This window comes from Rana temporaria, chromosome 8 (assembly GCF_905171775.1).
Source record: "Rana temporaria chromosome 8, aRanTem1.1, whole genome shotgun sequence".
NCBI classification, from domain to species: domain Eukaryota; kingdom Metazoa; phylum Chordata; class Amphibia; order Anura; family Ranidae; genus Rana; species Rana temporaria.
This window is the reverse complement of record NC_053496.1, coordinates 33,398,320-33,418,907: the sequence shown is the minus strand read 5'-3', so window position 1 is coordinate 33,418,907 and position 20,588 is coordinate 33,398,320. Positions and strand designations below refer to the sequence as shown.

At 43.3% G+C, this 20,588-nt stretch overlaps 1 protein-coding gene across 1 annotated transcript in view; it reads left to right on the top strand.

Moving 5' to 3' along the window:
• The window catches only part of ATRNL1 (attractin like 1), an 859,416-nt gene extending 845,662 nt beyond the window's left edge, over window positions 1-13,754 (top strand). Inside the window, exon 29 of the mRNA XM_040361535.1 lies at window positions 11,145-13,754. Coding sequence (XP_040217469.1) covers window positions 11,145-11,269 — 125 coding nt within the window. The 3' untranslated portion in view covers window positions 11,270-13,754. The remainder of the gene's footprint in view (window positions 1-11,144) is intronic.
• Window positions 13,755-20,588: the final 6,834 nt, after the last annotated feature.

The following is a 20,588-nucleotide window of genomic DNA, read 5'->3' as shown; positions in this document are numbered from 1 at the left end:
AGGGCTCCTCAATACAGCACCCACCTGCAAAGAAAGGCAGCTTCTCCTTCCCTGTAATGGGGTCATGTGTTACGTCTCATGACAAGGGCAGACAATTAGGACAGTTGGCAGCTCACACCCTAGTGGGCATCTGTACTGAGAAAAAGGACTATTCTAAGCAAAGGCTCCCTCTCCCTGATCTCTTCCCTGTGAGCTCATAGTAGACTGCCATTTGAGGGAGGAAAGAGCAGAATCCTTCCTCCAGCAGCTGTTGTGGCCCCTGCTCGGTTGCTGCTGTCACACCTGTAAGTCAGCAAGCAGATGGAGGACCATAGCATAGGGTGAAATCTAGCATCCCTGGGCAAATGCCAACTAGTTACAGGGTATGTCCATCATTTTATCCCGCTAACTAGAGTATGAACCTTCCTAGCAAAAAGATAGACAGTAATAAAAACCCAACAGTGGTCTCATGTTTCTGTGCTAAAAAGAAAGAAAATAAAAAATGGGCAAAAACGTTCACTTTTCTGGCGACGTTCATTTTCATAGATCTTTCCTAGAAGAATGAATGCTGGGTATTTCTTGAGGCATTTATCGAGGGTTATGTTCAGTTGGGCTTTGGAAGAGCTTTGGTCTCTTTCTCTGGTTGTCATTGATTATCAAACTATATACCTCAAGTGGATATCCTCATTTGTAGTCTGCTTCTGATGGTCTCAGTATGGGGGAATACAATGCTTCTTTATACTTGAAACTCGTGGCGTGAAATAAAATGTTCAAAAACCAGAACTGTTGGAAGACTTTGAATTAATAAGCAGAGATGAGGCCTCACCCTGAGGTTCAGGCTGGGCCAGTGTCCTTCTGGCCCCTTTTCTCGATTGGCTGCTTGGCACAGGAGCAATATAAAAAAAGCGTGGGATGGTTGGAAGAGGAAGGTTATCTGTGTTTGCAGCTGGATGGGAAAATTGTGCAATTCGTTATCAAGGCCGGGAAGTATCAAGGGTTACACCATTAATTTACTTCCAAGACGTGGTACGATCCAGAGAGAAATCACAGTTCCATTTTGGGGTCAGGAAGGTATTCATTCCAGATATAGAATTACCACCTGATCCCGGGGGTGAATTATTTTTCTGCTTTTCTCCAGATGCGGCAGAAGGTCACGAGCGTCGGGCGCACATCTTTGTGCCTCTTCCCCGCCGCATCCGACTTTTCTTACCTTCATTTTTCTTTCTCCGGATATAAAAATAAGCGGAATAAAAACTCAGCACGTCTGCTGCATGTGGCTTTTCATTTTCAAAGTAATCAGCAGAGAAATTGCTTTGTGTTTCATAAATGGATGGCAAGTCTCCTCTGAACGCAGCGCCGTCATTTGATCCGGCCCCTGGTGGTGAGGGGGACCAATTAATCAATGGCAATTTTATCTTCTTCTGCTGCTTAATTAGTCTTACGTTTTCTATAACTCGGCGATCGGGTTACATAAGGGACCGAGAGCAGATTTTTTTTAGCTCATGTGAAACTTGAGATGGTGTGCGTTGGCCTCGGCACCGGATCACATCTCGGCCTCTGAGACCCAAGCAGCTCTTGTAGCCCCCCCAACCGGACATGATTTATGGGACACAAATGGAAGTGGATGTCAAGGGGTGACCATAGATTTCAGCATGAATTAGAAGAAATCAGTCACATTTCTAGTTGTTGAGTGGTTAGCATTGCTGCACTGAAGCCCTTGGAGTGCTATTTTCATTACATATCATTGCCTGAAATACCCTGTACTGATCTGGACTGCCCTCCACCTATCAGGCCATGGAATTCATACATTTCGGCTTTGAAACTTCCACAGCAAAATACGAACAGAAATTGCAACTCCTAACATGACAACGTTTCTCTGTCTCACCTGAGAACTTGACAAAGGGCTGAGATACACCTACACTGATGGGGTAGAGTGATCCCTACACTCATAAACAAGAGCGAAGAAAATCCTGTGGCACTTCAGAGGCATTGCAAGAAACCACGAAGGGCACCTCGGACTCCCAGGGCCCTTTTTGTCAGTTCCCAGGGCCCTTTGCTCCAATTGCAGGGCCCTTTATGCCCCTGTTCACATTGCGACACAAAGTGTGATTTGGAGTGCCATAGACTGCAATGTTAAATAAAGCAAGGTGCACGACTTGGGTTGCAGCAGTGTGAACCGAGCATTATGGTTCCGCAGCTGGACCCTTTCACATGTTCTGCATGGGGCCCCTTCCTGCTGTCTTGAGGACCCACATTGGCAGAACACCAGGGCCCAGTTGCAAGTGTGACCTTTTGTGACCCTGGTAGTTCCTCCACTGCTCTGGAATAATTACAGGGAGTGCAGAATTATTAGGCAAGTTGTATTTTTGAGGATTAATTTTATTATTGAACAACAACCATGTTCTCAATGAACCCAAAAAAATCATTAATATCAAAGCTGAATATTTTTGGAAGTAGTTTTTAGTTTGTTTTTAGTTTTAGCTATTTTAGGGGGATATCTGTGTGTGCAGGTGACTATTACTGTGCATAATTATTAGGCAACTTAACAAAAAACAAATATATACCCATTTCTATTATTTATTTTTACCAGTGAAACCAATATAACATCTCAACATTCACAAATATACATTTCTGACATTCAAAAACAAAACAAAAACAAATCAGTGACCAATATAGCCACCTTTCTTTGCATGGACACTCAAAAGCCTGCCATCCATGGATTCTGTCAGTGTTTTGATCTGTTCACCATCAACATTGCGTGCAGCAGCAACCACAGCCTCCCAGACACTGTTCAGAGAGGTGTACTGTTTTCCCTCCTTGTAAATCTCACATTTGATGATGGACCACAGGTTCTCAATGGGGTTCAGATCAGGTGAACAAGGAGGCCATGTCATTAGTTTTTCTTCTTTTATACCCTTTCTTGCCAGCCACGCTGTGGAGTACTTGGACACGTGTGATGGAGCATTGTCCTGCATGAAAATCATGTTTTTCTTGAAGGATGCAGACTTCTTCCTGTACCACTGCTTGAAGAAGGTGTCTTCCAGAAACTGGGAGTTGAGCTTGACTCCATCCTCAACCCGAAAAGGCCCCACAAGCTCATCTTTGATGATACCAGCCCAAACCAGTACTCCACCACCACCTTGCTGGCGTCTGAGTCGGACTGAAGCTCTCTGCCCTTTACCAATCCAGCCACGGGCCCATCCATCTGGCCCATCAAGACTCACTCTCATTTCATCAGTCCATAAAACCTTAGAAAAATCAGTCTTGAGATATTTCTTGGCCCAGTCTTGACGTTTCAGCTTGTGTGTCTTGTTCAGTGGTGGTCGTCTTTCAGCCTTTCTTACCTTGGCCATGTCTCTGAGTATTGCACACCTTGTGCTTTTGGGCACTCCAGTGATGTTGCAGCTCTGAAATATGGCCAAACTGGTGGCAAGTGGCATCTTGGCAGCTGCACGCTTGACTTTTCTCAGTTCATGGGCAGTTATTTTGCGCCTTGGTTTTTCCACACGCTTCTTGCGACCCTGTTGACTATTTTGAATGAAACGCTTGATTGTTCGATGATCACGCTTCAGAAGCTTTGCAATTTTAAGAGTGCTGCATCCCTCTGCAAGATATCTCACTATTTTTTACTTTTCTGAGCCTGTCAAGTCCTTCTTTTGACCCATTTTGCCAAAGGAAAGGAAGTTGCCTAATAATTATGCACACCTGATATAGGGTGTTGATGTCATTAGACCACACCCCTTCTCATTACAGAGATGCACATCACCTAATATTCTTAATTGGTAGTAGGCTTTCGAGCCTATACAGCTTGGAGTAAGACAACATGCATAAAGAGGATGATGTGGTCAAAATACTCATTTGCCTAATAATTCTGCACTCCCTGTAATATAAAAGCAGAACAGCCAGTAGAGCTGCACAATTAATCGTTAAAAAAATCGTGATCTCGATTCAACCCCCCCTGACGATCTCCAATGCAGAGTTTGCCAATTCTTACATATAACACGTGGAGAGACTAATCTGCTCAGCTGTCAAAAGAAAATATCCCGTCAGTCTGCCAAGTTCTTAACAGGAAACATTGTAACTAATGCTTCCTTCTTAGATCAAAGGGATAAACTTCTTTGTGTAAAGAAAGTTTGTAATAACATGAAAACATTGTAACTAACTTCCTTCTTAGAGCAAATGTCTGTGTAAAACGCAGGAAGTTTAATCACTTAAAGGAACACTAAAGTTAAAAAAAACGTTTTTTTGTAAAATAACAAACATGTTATACTTACCTCCACTGTGAAGCTCATTTTGCACAGTGTGGCCCCAAACCCTGTCTTTTGGGGTCCCTCGACGGCTGTCTCGGCTCCTCCTCGCAAGAGCTTTCCACCTTCATGCGAGAGAGCTGGCATGGTGGAAAGCTTTTGCGGGCACGCTCCCATAATACAGCGGCGGGCATAGCCGCCGACTGTATCACTCGGCCGTGGCGCGTCATCAGATGCTATCAATCCGTCCAGCCTAGCCAATCAACAGGCAGGCTGTAAACCGAAGAGGATCACGGGGACGCGTGCGGGACTTTCGAGGGGTGAGGTAAGTAAAACGGGGGTTCGGGGGGGGGGGGGGCGGTACCGTCAGATGATTTTTCACCTTAATGCATAGGATGTATTAAGGTGAAAAAACATTTACCTTTACAACCCCTTTAAAATCTAAATCTTTTTCTGACACTTGTTTAAAGGGTTTGTAAAGGAATTTTTTTTTTTTTTTTTAAATAACAAACATGTTATACTTACTCCACTGCGCAGCTCGTTTTGCACAGAGTGCCCCCGATCCGCTCGCTGTATCACTCGGCCTCGGCGCGCCACGTCACTGGATGTGATTGACAGCAGCGCCAGCCAATGGCTGCGCTGCTCTCAATCCATCCGCGCTAGCCAATCAGCGGCCAGGCTGAGCGGTGAAGAGAATATCGGGACCGTGAAAAAACATTTTCCTTTACAACCCCTTTAAGTTAAAATCAGTATTTTTTGCTAGAAAATTACTTGGAACCCCCAAACATTATATATTTTTTTAGCAGAGACCTTAGGGAAAAAAATGGCAATTGCTGCAATATTTTATGTCACACTGTATTTGCCCAGTTAGTAATTTGGTACCGATCACTGACTCTGTACATTCATAACTCCATTCATTCAGACAAGGAAGGGGCCGTAAATGATACATTTACCGGCGCCTTTCCCACTCTCCATCCTGACAGGATCCCCTGCAGGGAGAGAGCACAGGAGCCCCAAGAGAGCCACAAAGCATTTAGTGGCTGCAGAATGAAGATGGTGGGGTATCGGTTCCTGTACATGCTACTGCCTCTGCCACCCCTCCTATCAAGTTGTACAGAGTGGGCCTCACAGGACCCCTGGAGTACGGGGCCAAGTCACAATTCTGACCCCCTGCTACCCCTGAGCACAATCAGTATTTTATTTGCATATCCATGAATGAAAATGTACTTACCGGTATATTTAAATGTATAGATATGAAGCTGGTAGCACAGAATGGCAGTTTTTTTTCTTTCTGCTAGGACTGTCACTTCATGGCTGCTGTAATAAAAAATAAATATGAATTTATTATTATTATTAATTTATTAATATAGCACCTTCAATTTACGCAGAACTTCCCATAATATATATATATTTATATTAGCACATTTACATCATTCTGTGCCCTCAAGGAGCTTACAGTTTAGGGTCCCCAACACATACACATACTAGGGCCAATTTTGACAAAATCCAATTACCCTACAAACATGGCTTTGGATTGTGGAAGGAAACCGGAGTACCTGGGGAAAACCCATACAGGCACAGGGAAAACATGCAAACACCAGACAGGTAGTCCCATGGTTGGAATTCAAACCACCCACCCCAGTGCTGCAAGGTGGAAGTGATAACCACTTAGCCACTGTGCTGCCCAAATTAAAAATATAACTAAGAATATAAATTTAAAAAAAAAACCCTTACTTCACTGAATGACATCAGAGCCGTCAATCTGCTACTAGTGAGAGCTAGCGCAAGTTCACCTTTTCAGAAAGGCGAACTAACACCGCACAGTAGAAACCTTAGAGACTAAAATGGTGACTGTTGCAATTTTTTACGTCACATGGTATTTGCTCAGCGGTTTTTCAAACACAATTTTTTGCAAAAGAAAAAAAAAAAGAATACACTTTAAGGAATTTTAATGGAAAAAAAATAATAAATATATAACCCAATTTTTGGTAAAAGATGATTTTACGCCGAGTAAATAGATACCCAACATGTTACGCTTTAAAATTGCGTACACTCGTGGAATGACGACAAACCATGGTACCTTAAAATCTCCATAGGCGATGCTTTACATTTTTTTTACAGCTTACTTGTTTAGAGTTACAGAGGAAGTCTAGCGCTAGAATTATTGCTCTTGTTCTAAGGTTTGCAGCGATACCTCACCTTATATGTGTGGTGCAAACTCCATTTTATATATGCGTGCGTGATTTATGTATGTGTTCGCTTCTGTATGCGAGAACGAAGGAATGGGGACGCTTAAAGTGGAGGTTCACTTGGAAATACCATTTTTTAACATTAGATTCCTGCTCATTTTGTCTAGTGGCTATTTTTTTTTAAATCGAAGCTGTACTTACTGTTTACGAGATGCATCTTCTCCGCCGCTTCTGGGTATGGGCTGCGGGACTGGGCGTTCCTATTTTGATTGACAGTCTTCCGACAGGTTTCCGACGGTCGCATCCATCGCGTCACGATTTTCCGAAAGTAGCCGAACGTCGGTGCATAGGCGCAGTATAGAGCCGCACCGACGTTCGGCTTCTTTCGGCTACTCGTGACGAGATGGATGCGACCATCGGAAGCCTGTCGGAAGGCTGTCAATCAAAATAGGAACGCCCAGACCCGAAGACCCATACCCGGAAGCGGCGGAGAAGATCGCCCTCTACAACGGTAAGTTCAACTTCGATTTTAAAACAACTAGCCGATTCCCCTAGACAAAATGAGCATCAATCTAAGGGTAAAAAATTTTTATGGGTAAACTCTCGCTTTAACATTTTTTTTTTATTATTATTTTTTTCCCCCGTTTATTCCAATTACAAGGAATGTAGATATCCCTTGTAATAGAAATAAGGATTGACAGGTCTTCTTGATGGAGAGATCTGGGGTCAATAAAGGGGGAAGGGGGACCACTCCCGCTGCTTTTAAAAGTGATCCAGCGGCTGATTTGCTGCTCAGACTGCTTTATGAGAAAGCCAATCGCCGGCTAAAAAAAAAAAGAAGAAGAAATAGCAGGGTTATGACTGCTTGCGTCCGCCATAACCCTGACAAACCACTTGCAAACCTCAACGTATATATTATTATTATTAATAAATAGGATTTATTTAGCGCCAACAGTTTGCACAGTCTTTTACAATACGAGGGCACACAGTACAATTACAATACAATTGAATACAGGAGGAATCAGAGGGCCCTGCTCCTTAGAGCTTACAATCTAGGATATAGACACGTATTGTGGTCGACAAGTGAATGTAAGAAAGTCCAGAGCTTGGCACATACACCGTATAGGATGGAAATAATGAAGGGTGAAATAAAGCCGCGGTCTTGTGTTTCTTGGAATGAAATAGCGCAGGATGGAAAGAAGGGCGATGTTTGTCAGCAGAGTTTCGGCGTGCAGCGTACGTCTTGCGAATGAGGTTATATATCTGGCTTGGTCCACGAAATGATAGAAATAAATGAATTTTTGAACAGGATATTGCATTTGTCACTTTTCAATCAGAATGCCATGACAGGGTGATTTAAGACGCTCGCTCCATCTGATCTGTTCCCGGGACCGCTCCTATATTACTTCTGTGTGAATGGAGATCGATTCATCTCCTCCGAGTCTGACAGTGTGCAGCCTTTGTAATCCACACACATTTTAATTAGGGAAATAATTAGGGCATGAATGTGTCACCTAATTGACTCCGTTCATTTCAAACAATGACCGTGAATTCCCTGTCCATGCGAGGGTTGCTTTTCAGGTCCTGGCCCTGGTTTGATGTCTGGGGCCATTTTTAGAAGGTGATCGGAAGGGTTATTTTTTTACAAGTTTGGAAAATGCAAGAAAGTCGCACCTCTAATCGCTCGGTAAACCTTTCTACCCATCGTACCTCTTCTGACACACCAAATCACACCTGGCCATTTTGAATCGTGGGCACAATTGCAGCGATTTTGACTGCAATTATAAAATCACGTGGCAATTGATGCAAAACACCCAACACATTCTAAATGGAACGCCAGACACGGTGCAATTTTGCCACGAGACAGAATTCCGCTGTGATGGAAGCAAAACAGGACATTTTTTTTTTTTAAAACTAATTTATTATAACAAAAGGTGCATACATGTCATTGCATACAACCACAGTGTTACGGATAACATGAGGGTGTGTAGCAATCAGAATACATACAGTTCAAGTCTGGCGTGATGAGTAAGAAACCTATGAAAACCAGAATAAAAAATAACAGAAGAAGAAAGAGCAGTATCTGGAGCCAAACGTGGGGGTCGCCCTGACCTGTAACAGTGTACCCAGCTAGGGGCAGGCCACTCCTCGGCCAATACAGACCCAGAGTGCCCTACGTGCAAGAATCAGAGTCTTGTAGCCAACGATTCCATATTTTGTCATATTTGGTTGGGCAATGTATATACCGTGTTTATCGGGGTATTGCGCGCTCCGGCGTATAGCGCGCACCCCTAAAGTGGACCCGACATTCTTGTAAAAAAAGATTTTAGTACTTACAGTTTTGGTGTCTTGCGCGGCGTCCATCGGCGGCCTCGTTGGGTCCGTCTGCGGCTTCGGGTGTCCTCTTCGTTGGGTCCGGCGTCCTTCTGCGGCGTCCTCCCCGCGCCGAGTTTGAATACTGCGCCGGCATATACCGAGCACAGTACACTCGTGTATAGTCGGGCAGGCTCGGCTACTCTCGCGCTCACGTCCTGTACGTCCAGGACGTGAGCGCGAGAGTAGCCGAGCCTGCCCGACTATACACGAGTGTACTGCGCTCGGTATATGCCGGCGCAGTATTCAAACTCGGGGCGGGGATCGGCGTATATCACGCACCCACGATTTTGCCCTGATTTTCAGGGCAAAAAAGTGCGCGGTATACGCCGATAAATACGGTAACCTTTTTATACGGTAAATTATTATTGACCTCCACCTTTCACTCCACCACTTTTACAGGTGGTGAAAGGGCCCACCCCCGCCTTTTCCGGTCTGTACCGATCGGGGGGGCCTGGTAAGGAGGCTACCAGCAGCATCTGCTTCCTGGGACACATTGAGAGGAACGGGTGTTGTTCCTCCCACTATGCGACATCAGAAACCGGAAGCAGCAAGGATTTTGACACTTCCGGTTTCAGGCTGGGTTCATATTGGATGTGGGTTTACCGCATCCAGTTAGCATGTCAAGACACTGTGATCGGCTCCCAATGGATCCGGTTCACACAGCTCTAAAACGGCTGCGATCTTCTGGTCAATTTCAGATCCGGATTAAGCCACAAATTTGGACCGAAATCGGACCTGAAACAGTGAACCGGCCCCCTGCTGTGAGCCGCTCCGCGTGGCAGTGTGAACCCAGCCTTAGTCTCATGTAAACAAGCTGTAAACCGGCTTGTGAAAGCATCTGAGAAAACAGATCTGGGCTTGAGCAGATGCTTTGGAGGCCAGAAAAAGAGGACCTGCCACAACAAACTCCTGTGTGGTAGCAATAAAGTTGATCCAGAATTTTACTACAACACAAAGGGGTTAATTGACACTGGTGCCACTAATGCAGCACATAAAAGATTTCTTAACTGTCACTGGTCACCAGTGACAACACATTAACCCCTTTATGCTGCACATTACTAATCTCATTTTCTATTAACCCCTTCATCGCCCCCCCCCCCCCCCCCAACACTGCCATTGTTGTAATACAACTTTACAATTTCAGTAAATCTGCCAGCCAGTGCCTGCTGGCTTTATTTTTTTACATTCATGCTCCCTCATGGTGCCGGCACCACACTCTGTTCCTCTCCCGCCTCTAAATTACAGCGGGACTAGAAATCTTCTGTCAGGTGGTCGTCACTCCGCATGACAGAAGTGTATGCATGCTTTGGCACTGGGAGCACACGTGGCACCACGCTGTATCAAAGCTTAGCCTTACATGCAGATTGCACAGGCGGCAGGGCATGTCGGGTCGCGATCTACCTGTCAGATAGATAGCTGCAATCAACGGGTTGCCGACCTCTGTGTGTAAAGGCTTTTAAGGCAATTCTTTTGGGGCTTTTAAGGTAACCTAGTTGTTAACAGGGCTGGTGTTAGACCATGTTTCACCCTAGCAAGACCAGCTACCCCCCCCCCCCCCCACCACAAAAAAATAATCAAACTTCATAATTTTTTGTAACGGTAGAAAATGTGAAAACAAAAACATTAAACTGCTATTTTTTTTTTAATTTGCAAAAATAAGTGCCATAAAATTCCAAAGAGACAGCCCCAAATAAAAAAGAGAAAGCAAAATACAGCAAAGAGACAGCCAAATACAGCAGCCCCTGCCCTAGGCCGCAGTGTGTCCTAGGCGACTGCCTAGTGGTAGCACCGGCCCTGGTTGTTGGATATTTATTTACTCTGTGTAACATCTTGTAGATTTTACTAAACAATTGAGTATTATGTTGTGTTTTTTTGCGCATTAAAATTCATTAAAGTATTTGTTTTGTAAAACAATTTGGAGTTTGAAAAAAACGCTGCAAAAATATTGTGTGACATAAAAATAAGCAATACTCACTATTTTGTTCTCCATGGCCTCTGCTTAAAATATATATATATATATATATATATATATATATATATATATATATATATATATATATATATATATATATATATATATATATATATATATATATATATATATATATATTTGCGGGTTCTAGTTTTTTTAGCAAAAAAATTAATAAATGCAGATTTTTACATGTAGGAGAGGAATTGACCTGGATTGGAACTGGTTAAATTGCATCTAAATCTAATGTAGAGAATGGTCAATTTTCAGGGTGTTCTTTTTTTTATTTTACTTTGCTGTGTGTCATTGAGGACATTTGATGATCTCTTGAGGATTTGCTGATATTTTATACAATATACTAACTTTTTTCTTTTCTCCTTCTAGGTTTGGCAATCGCGAGTGCATTGATAGACATATCTCAGCAGAAGTCATTGGACTGTAAGGATAAAAGTTCATGTGTGCGAAATCGCAAGCCGCACCCGCCGACCAGACAGGGGACTTGTGTCTGAAATCGCCCCAAAAAAACAAAACAAAAAAACAACCACAGATGGATTTTGACAATGTCGATTTTCTTTTTTATTTTGTTGTCGTTGTTTTCTTTACCTAAAAAACGGCCTCCGCTGAAAGGTGCGCTGCCACCGGCCGTCTCATCTCCTCCGACATGGGTCCACCAAGCTCTCGCCATCAGGACCTTTCAGGAGCTGCAGGGAGGACATCCATGCGCGAGGCCGCCGCGTGTGCCCCCACGGGAGGAAATTCTGGCGTTGGGCCATCTTGGAATGTCCCGGGAGAGCCGAGGAACGTTCAGATAAAAAAAGGACAAATAATAATTCTGTGTAAATATATTGTGAACGTCCACAGAAGGTGGAATGTGAGTTTGCAGCATGTCCGTAGCCAGTAACAAGGAGAGGGTAGATATTAAAAGGGGTACTTGAACAAGATAAGCACTATCTAGACTTTTTAAATTATTGTCAAAAGGGACAGCAGAGCAGTCAATGTACATAATTCTACCGCCGGACCGGCACAATATACACAGACCAGGAGACGGGCAACCACGAGCCCGCCGTTCACGTTATTCATATGCTTCCCGGTACGGATTAGAGGACACCTGACACGAGGGGATTACCACTTTTTCTTTATAAGGAGATTTTTTTTTGCAAAATACAGTAATATTTCAGGTCAGGAATCGTGCGCTATTTTATCATCCACTCCCCATTCTAGAATAACCAGCGGTACGGTTAAGAAAAGCAAAAGTCCACCACCACTTACAATAAAAAGTCCCATGATTCTTCCAGGTGTTTTTTTCTGTTAGAAATTGTTTATTTTCTTGTTGGTTTAACTTTTGATATATATATTATTATTTTTTTTAAGCCAGGAATTACATGCCTTTTAATAATTTCATAGCCCAGAATATCTAGTGATATCATTTAAAAAAAAAGCTTCAATTATTTTTTCCTGGTTTTGCTTTTGACTTTTCTTTTTTTTTGTGGGTAGATTTTTATTTTTTCATTCCTAAAGAACATTTCTTAATTATTATTTTTTTTAACAGAAGTTGATGTCAGAAACTGTGTGCTTTTCATTAATTTGCTGCCCAGAATAACCATTGGTACCATTAAAAAAAAGAATTTACTACCCGGCAAGGAGCCCCACATTTTTTTCCTGGTTTTGCTTTTGGCTTTTATTTCCTGTGGGTAGATTTTTTATTTTTTTATTTTTTTTAAGTGTTTCCAGTTCTAGATTAGAGAACACTCAACAGTTGCAAGAGGGGAATTTACCTTTTTTTCTTTTTATTGCTCATCACCGTATTCCGTAATCATCCAGGTCAGAAATCCTGCCGTTTTATTATTCTACTTCCCAATTCAAACTATCTAGCGGTACCGTTCAAAAAAAATAAAAATAAACATCCATCACTTACAACAAGGAGCTGCACATTTCTCTCTTTTTTTATTTTTTTTACGGTGAGATTTTTTTTTTTCGTTAATGGGTTAGTGCAATAAACAGCCTTTATAACGTTAAGGACAAGCCCAAGTGTTTTTATGGCGATTTTTATCTTTATAGCGCTTTATTTACATAACCCGGTTTCCCGGTACTGCTAATCTCTTAAAAAGGCAGGCAAAGCCGCTGTTTACGTACAAAGACGTTTGCTGGTCGATGTCAGGACGCAAAGAGATAGATGTAATGGATTGTTATTCTTAGCGACACCTGTTATGACGGGGGCCTTTGTACCAAGCCGGTGACAGACACCACGCACCCGAAACATGCTCCTTTATATTGACACAAAATATCACGGGTGACCGGCGACATTGTTTATACATGCTGCAGGTGCGGTAGCACCGAGGCAATCACTGCGACGAGGACCTTTTGTATCACAGAGGGGAATAGTAAATATCACAGACATACTGAAGCAGAAATGAAAAATGATGTTTTGCGATCCGGATGTCCCATTTTCCCCATCTCTCTCTCCTGCGGGGGAGGGGTTTTATTTTTTACTGTTTACAATGGACTTTGTAGGTAATGCATGCCGTTCTGGTGCAATGGAATATTATATTCCTCTTCTGTTTTTTTTTTTTTATTATTATTATTATTTGTTTATGTGTTTCATTTTGTAATTCTGTTCCTATGGGAAGATTCAGCTTTTTGTTTTTTGCTGAAAATGTATAATATTATATATAGAACACGATGTACAGTTTGTAACTACGTCATATATGGGGGGGAAGGGGGGCGGGGGGGACTCTCGCCGTTGCATTCGGTTGGGAAATGCGACAGTATTCCAATTAATAAAATAAAAAAATGTGTTTTTATGGTGATACATATGCAACTTCCTGATGTCAGGCTGGAGGGCGCTCCACTTTTTATTGAGACAAAGCTGAAAATTCTTTTTTGGTATTTCTTGTTCACACTGGAATTAAACGACAGTTGTGCGGTTTTGTCAAATGTCTGAATGACGCACGGGGACAAGAATTCACTGAGGAATAAAAAGAGCCTTCAACGTCCCGCTGTTTGTGTTTTGTGGATCTCTCTGGATGAAAAGGTTAATTGTATCTCCTGATCAATGGACTTCCGGATTGTGCAAATGCAGCACGGGATGGGGGGGCATTACTGTAACTAGCCGTGGTGGCTGGTGCTCAAATTTTTTTTTTTGGGGGGGGGGGGGGGGGCGCAAATAAATTGAAAAATTCTGAAAGAAAAAACAACAAACGCAGTCAATGTGCCCCAAATGCTGCCACTGTATCATGAAACGCTGTCACTGTGCTGCCGGCACTTACCCTGTCTCGGGGGGCAGCGGGTGATGGCGAGCGGTGTACTCCATGCTCTTCCTCGATGTAATCTCCTGCCCACTCCTCCCATCCTCTACTATTATTGGATGCCTGATAGGCCAATTTCCTCATCCATACATTGGAAGTGAATGGGAAATTCCTCCCACTGCGTCATTGTATTTTGACAGTAGAGAGGGAGACCTTCCCTGCTGTCAGAATGCGCTTATTCAGGGGTGTCAAACTCAATTTCATTGTGGGACACATCAGCATTATGGTTGGCCTCAAAAGGGCCCGGTTGTAAAACTAGATGGCCAGAGCACCCCCATTAGAAGTCGAGTTCCCCACCCTCCCTTACATTACAGTGCACCCCCCTTTCCTTGTGCTGCTGCCAGGAAGAAGCTGGGAGACAGAAAGTGTAGGGTCTGGAGGAGGGCAAGAGTAAACTTCTGGAGTCTGCTGAATGCGGAGGCCAGGGGAGGTGGAGATGAGGGGGTGCTGCGGCTGCACTAAAAAGGTGCAGAAATTGTAGGAGAAGTTCTGTCGCCAACTCCTAAGACAAGGTAGACGCAGAAACGAGGGGGGGGGGGGGGGGTGACATAGCTGCAAGTGAGATGTGAGGGCCACATGAATTGGTCTGAAGGGCTGGATTTGGCCTGCGGGCCTTGTGTTTGACAGGACATTTTCCAGCAGGGAGGTTGTGCAGAAATTAATTGGTAGATCGAAGGCTGTACAACCACAGTGCCTATACCTGGATGGAAAATCGCTCGTCCCCACTCGCTTTCCTGACCGGCCGGGCGGCGTGCTTGGATTCGGGTCTGGTATGGATTGTAGGGGAAACCCCACGCCGTTTTTTTGGCGTAGGGGGTTCTCCTTACAATCCATACCAGACCTAAGGGCCTGGTATGCCCCTGGGGGGGAACCCATGCCGGTTTTTATTTAAAATTTGGCGTGGAGTTCCGTCATGATTCATACCAAAACGCTGCGGCTAGAATTGGCGGGAATCCAAGTCGGATCCCCGTCGCTTCTATGACGCGCTCGCTGGAATGTGCTTTTTCTATTCCAGCGAGTACGAGATGTCGGCACCATGTCGCCGAGAACAGCGCGATGCCGTTGTGCTGTAAACACATTCTCGGAGACAGGTACTGTAGATATACATATACAGTAAAAATCAAATCACCTGCACATCACATTGTACTGCACTCATATGAATGCTTTTTGCACTGCATTGACCAAAAACAGCACTGGTGTGTTTTTTTTGTGTTGAGGTTTGTTAAGATCTCCATCCAAATGGGCTAACTTCCTTAAAGCAGCATCAACACACACAATATCATGCACTAAGGCACAGATTGGTTTGAATGAGCCTCTTAAAGCTGCACTCAGCACAAAAAGTTTAATTTTAATATATTCCTCTACACTTTTTAAGGATATAAATCTACTTTTGTGCGCTTCGAATGCCTTTGCAAACCCAACTATTGCAATATAACATCATTATATGCTGTACATAGCCTGTGTGGAGAGCAGAACTGTGGGAGGGGCCCAGCAGGCTCCACCTACCACAGGCTGCCTGCAGAAAAATCACAGGAGTGGGCGGAGACAAGACCAGTCACCCTGCACAAGGTGTGAGAGCAGCAGTGAGCGGTCTTTTTTTACAAGAAAAGTCTCACACTGGATTACTGCACAGATCTGGAATACACAAATCACACCAATATTCAAAGAAGAATTCACAGGACTCTTATATCTAGACAATATTTGCTTATTCCAAAATTCAGCTTTAAACCACTTTTAGCTGAACTGCCAGGGAAATTTTTCGGTCTCATCCTACTGATTCTTTGCTGTCACACTTATCAAAACTGTGCTCCATACTACACAATATTAAAGGGGATAAACCCTAAAAACAATGAACACTGAGGATAAATGGGAATGCTTTAAGATGATATTACACACAAGGTATTAGCCAGTATATTATAGCGGGCAATAAACATAAAAGAGCTAGGTTTAAGCCTGGGTGGCTAAACTTTAACGTAAAAATGCATATAATATAGAGAAAAAAATGGTCTTAAAAAAAATATAAGGCTGAGGGGTCATTGTCGGCATTCCAGCACTACAAGGAATGCAAAAAGAAGTGCAAGACCGCAATCACTGCAGGTAAAATAGACCACAAAAAGCAGAAGAGAGAAAAAATTACTTAGGGGAAGTTGGTTACCACTGACGAGGAGAACGCACCTGAACTAAATACATTATTCTCCTCAGTTTTTACAAAGGAAAATAAGTGGTGTAGTAATCAATACTGTATTGTTAGGAACACATCACAGAATGTACCCTTTATGGCTAACAGAAGCCAGTGTCAGAAATAGACTTGAAAAGCTTAACGTAAACAAATCACCAGGATCAGATAGATGCCTTACACCCAAGAGTCCTCAAAGTACTCAGTCAGGTTATAGCCAGACCGATATTCCTAACTTTTTTGGACAGCATAATTACTGGATATTTGAAAAGCCAGGGTGGTATCAACATTTAACAGCTTTCCGGACCGCCCACTGCATATATACTGCAGCAGGGCAGCCCGGCAAGCGAAATCACGTACCTGTAACGTGATTTCATGCATGAGGTCTGGGCGTACACGCATGCCATCGGCGAGCCGCTCACACTGTGAATGGCCCCACAGGAGCCAATCAACGGGTCTGGTGGCCACCCGCGATCGTTCACAAGAGAGCGGCAGAACAGTGGTCTTTGAGGGAGGAAATGGGGGATATTGTGTTTCTACTAAGCGGAAACACAAATCTTGGTTTTCCTCCAGTCACAGCATCCCCCCCCCCCACAGTTAGAAAGCACTCCCTAGGAGCACACTTAACCCTTTCATCGCCCATGATGTTAGTACTCAGATACAAATTACTGATACTGTCAGCAATGGTACAAAGCATTAAAAAGTGCATTAAAAATAAAAAAAATTACATTGTGCACTTTTTTCAAATGTGAAACGTATAAATATATGTTAAAGGTTTAAAAATATTAAAGCGGGGGTTCTCCCTAAAAATGTATTTATTTTTTTCTAGCATGTCATTCAGCATAGTAGCGTGAGCTACAGTTTGCCTTTATATTTTTTTTTGGCGCCGTACTCACTGTGTAATCGCGTAGTAAAGTTTCAGGGGAATGGGCGTTCCTATGCAGAGGGCTCGTGATTGACAGCCGGCTATGGCGCGTCACGCTTCACGGCTATTTTCGTGAAGCGTGACGCGCCATAGCCGGCCGTCATTCACGAGCCCTCTGCATAGGAAAGCCCATTCCCCGCAGGGAGTCTGAAACTTTACTACGCGATTAAACAGTGAGTACGTCGCCCAAAAAAAATATAAAGGCATACTGTAGCTCGTGCTACTATGCTGAATGACATGCTAGAAAGTTGTTTTTTAGGGTGAAACACCGCTTTAAAACGGACAAAGCAAACAAAAAAGTTTTAGTTAATAGTTTATAATATAGAAGTGACACAAAAAGAAAATCAGCAAGAAAATAATAATTACATGGAGGGAAATAATGAGTTAATTAAGGCTGATTAGAATAAATTAAAACAATTGTCAACCTGTCAAGTAAAAAAAATGTACTTGACAGGTTGCTTTACACTCACTTCATCTACAGATTCATTCCTTTGATCTGTAGATAAACAAACAGAAAGATACAATGGGGTTTATTTACTAAAGCTGAAAAAAAGAGTGCAAAATAAAGCTCACTTCTGCATAGAAACCAAACAGCTTCCAGGTTTTATTGCCAAAGCTTAACTGAACAAGCTGAAGTTAGAAGCTAATTGGCTTCCAGGCGCAGAGTCCGAGTGCACCAGCTTTAGTAAATCTACCCCAGTGTTTATTTTTATCTTAGGCCCCTTTCACATGTGCGGACCGTATGTCCGCATTTTCATCCAATCCGTTTGCGGATGAAAAAGGGACATACATTGGTCCCTATGTGATTGCGGGTGTCAGCGGATGAACATCCGCTGACACCTGTAATCACCCGCCCCCGCAAAGATCCGATTTTGCGGACGGAAGAAAATCCTATTTTTTCTTCCGTCTGCGGATCGGATGAACACGGACAGGCGGTCCGTATTCACCCGATCCCCCCATAGGGGAGAGCGGAGAAAAGACAGGGCGGTCCCTGCACAGATGTGCTGGCTGTCAGTGGGAGAATCTCACCAATAGCTCAAAGGATCAGTTTCGGGTATCGGTGCATTTGCACGAGTATGGATACTTGTGCAAATGCTTAGTATTGGTACCGTTGCAACCCCAATGTAAACTATTGGAGGGGATAAGGGACTATTATTCAATAATTTGTTGATGAAAAGTGTATCATTAGCAGTAATCAGCACAGATCTATGAAAGGTGATTCTTGCCAAACCAATCTATTAACATTCTACGAGGAAGTGAGCTGCCATCTAGATAAAGGAAGGCCTGTGGATGTGGTGTATCTGGATTTTGCAAAAGCATTCAATACAGTTCCCCATAAATATTTAATTTACAAAATGAGCTCTGATGGACCATAGGATATGTACCTAGATAGAAAACTGGTTACAAGAGCGCGTCCAAAGAGTGGTGATTAATAACATGTGGTAAGTGGGGGAACCCCAGGGCTCTGTCCTGGGACCAATTCTGTTTAATTTATTCATAAACAATATACAGGTCGGTATAAATAGTTCAATCTCAGTGTTTGCTGATGATACAAAGCTAAGCAGGGCAATAATCACAATAGGATACAGAAACTTTACAAGACCACCTCAATCAAAAAGAGGGATGGGCAACTACATGCCAAATGAGGTTTAATATTAAAAAATGTAAAGTAATGCACTTGGGGGCTAAAAAATATAAATGCAAGTTACTCGCTAGAGGGAGAACCTTTAGGGAAATCCAGGATGGGAAAAGATTTGGGGGTCCTAGTAGAAGACATGCTCCGCAATGCCAAGCAGCAGCAAGCAAAGCCAGCAGAATATTAGCATACATAAAAAAGGGAACACTTCAGAGATAAAAACTATAATTCTGCACTTTACAAGACTCTGGTCCAACCGCATCTCGAGTATGAAGTTCAGGTCACCAGTCCTCAGAAAGGATGTGCTGGCACTGGAGTCAGTGTTGCCAACCTACCAGACTGAAATTTACTGACAACACCCAAAACTTACTGGCACAGCCAAGTTTTTACTGGCATTTCCAAAAGTTACAAAATTACAGTTTTAAGTGCAAATTAGAGTATTTAGGCTACAAACAAATACAATATGCAATTAGCAATATGATTTAAGGTAGATAATAAAAGGTAAAAAACATATTTCTTATTTTATTTTTAATATAGTAAGTAAGTAGCTCGGGACCAGCCTCAGGAGGGCAAGAAATTAGCTACTTAACCCCCGGACCATATTGCTGGTCAAAGACCAGAGCACTTTTTGCGATTCGGGACTGCGACGCTTTAACTGACAATTGCGCGGTCGTGCGACGTGGCTCCCAAACAAAATTGACGTCCTTTTTTTCCCCACAAATAGAGCTTTCTTTTGGTGGTATTTGATCACCTCTGCGGTTTTTATTTTTTGCGCCATAAACAAAAAAAGAGCGACAATTTTGAAAAAAAAATAATATTTTTTACATTTTGCTGTAATAAATATCCCCCAAAAAATATATAAAAACATTTTTTTTTCCTTAGTTTAGGCCGATACGTATTCTTCTACATATTTTTCGTAAAAAAAAATCGCAATAAGCGTTTATTGATTGGTTTGCGCAAAAGTTATAGCGTTTACAAAATAGGGGGTATTTTTATGGCATTTTTATTAATATATTTTTTTTACTAGTAATGGCGGTGATCAGCGTTTTTTTTTCGTTACTGCGACATTATGGCGGACACTTCGGACACTTTTGACAAATTTTTGGGACCATTGGCATTTTTATAGCGATCAGTGCTATAAAAATGCATTGGATTACTATAAAAATGCCACTGGCAGTGAAGGGGTTAACACTAGGGGGCGGGGAAGGGGTTAAGTATGTTCCCTGGGTGTGTTCTAACTGTGGGTGGGGGGGGGGTGGCCACACTAGGGGAAACACTGATCTTCTGTTCATACATTGTATGAACAGAAAATCAGCATTTCCCCCGCTGACAGGACCGATAGCTGTGTGTTTACACACACAGCTCCCGGTCCCCGCTCTGTAACGAGCGATCGCGTGTGTCCGGCGGCGATCGCGCCCGCCGGGCACACGCACGGGAGTCGGGGGCGAGCGGGGGGCGCGCGCACGCGCCCCCTAGTGGCCGCTCGAAGATAGTATAGTATAGACGTATAGCTACGGGCTCTCGCCCAGGAGAGCCGACCTGCCGCCGTATAATGACGGTGGCTGGTCGGCTAGTGGTTAGAATGGGCGGCACACACACACACAAATAAAATTGACTCTCACAGCGACACTGACAGCAGTGTGTCACCGCACAGATGACAAGACCTCACTGACAACATGTCCCCTCCTGAGTCACAGTGACAGTCTCTCTCCAAACCAAGTGGTCCCTTCAGTCTAAACAGCACTGACAGTCCCAGTCCCAGCCTGCCTTGCTCCCATACCGCAGA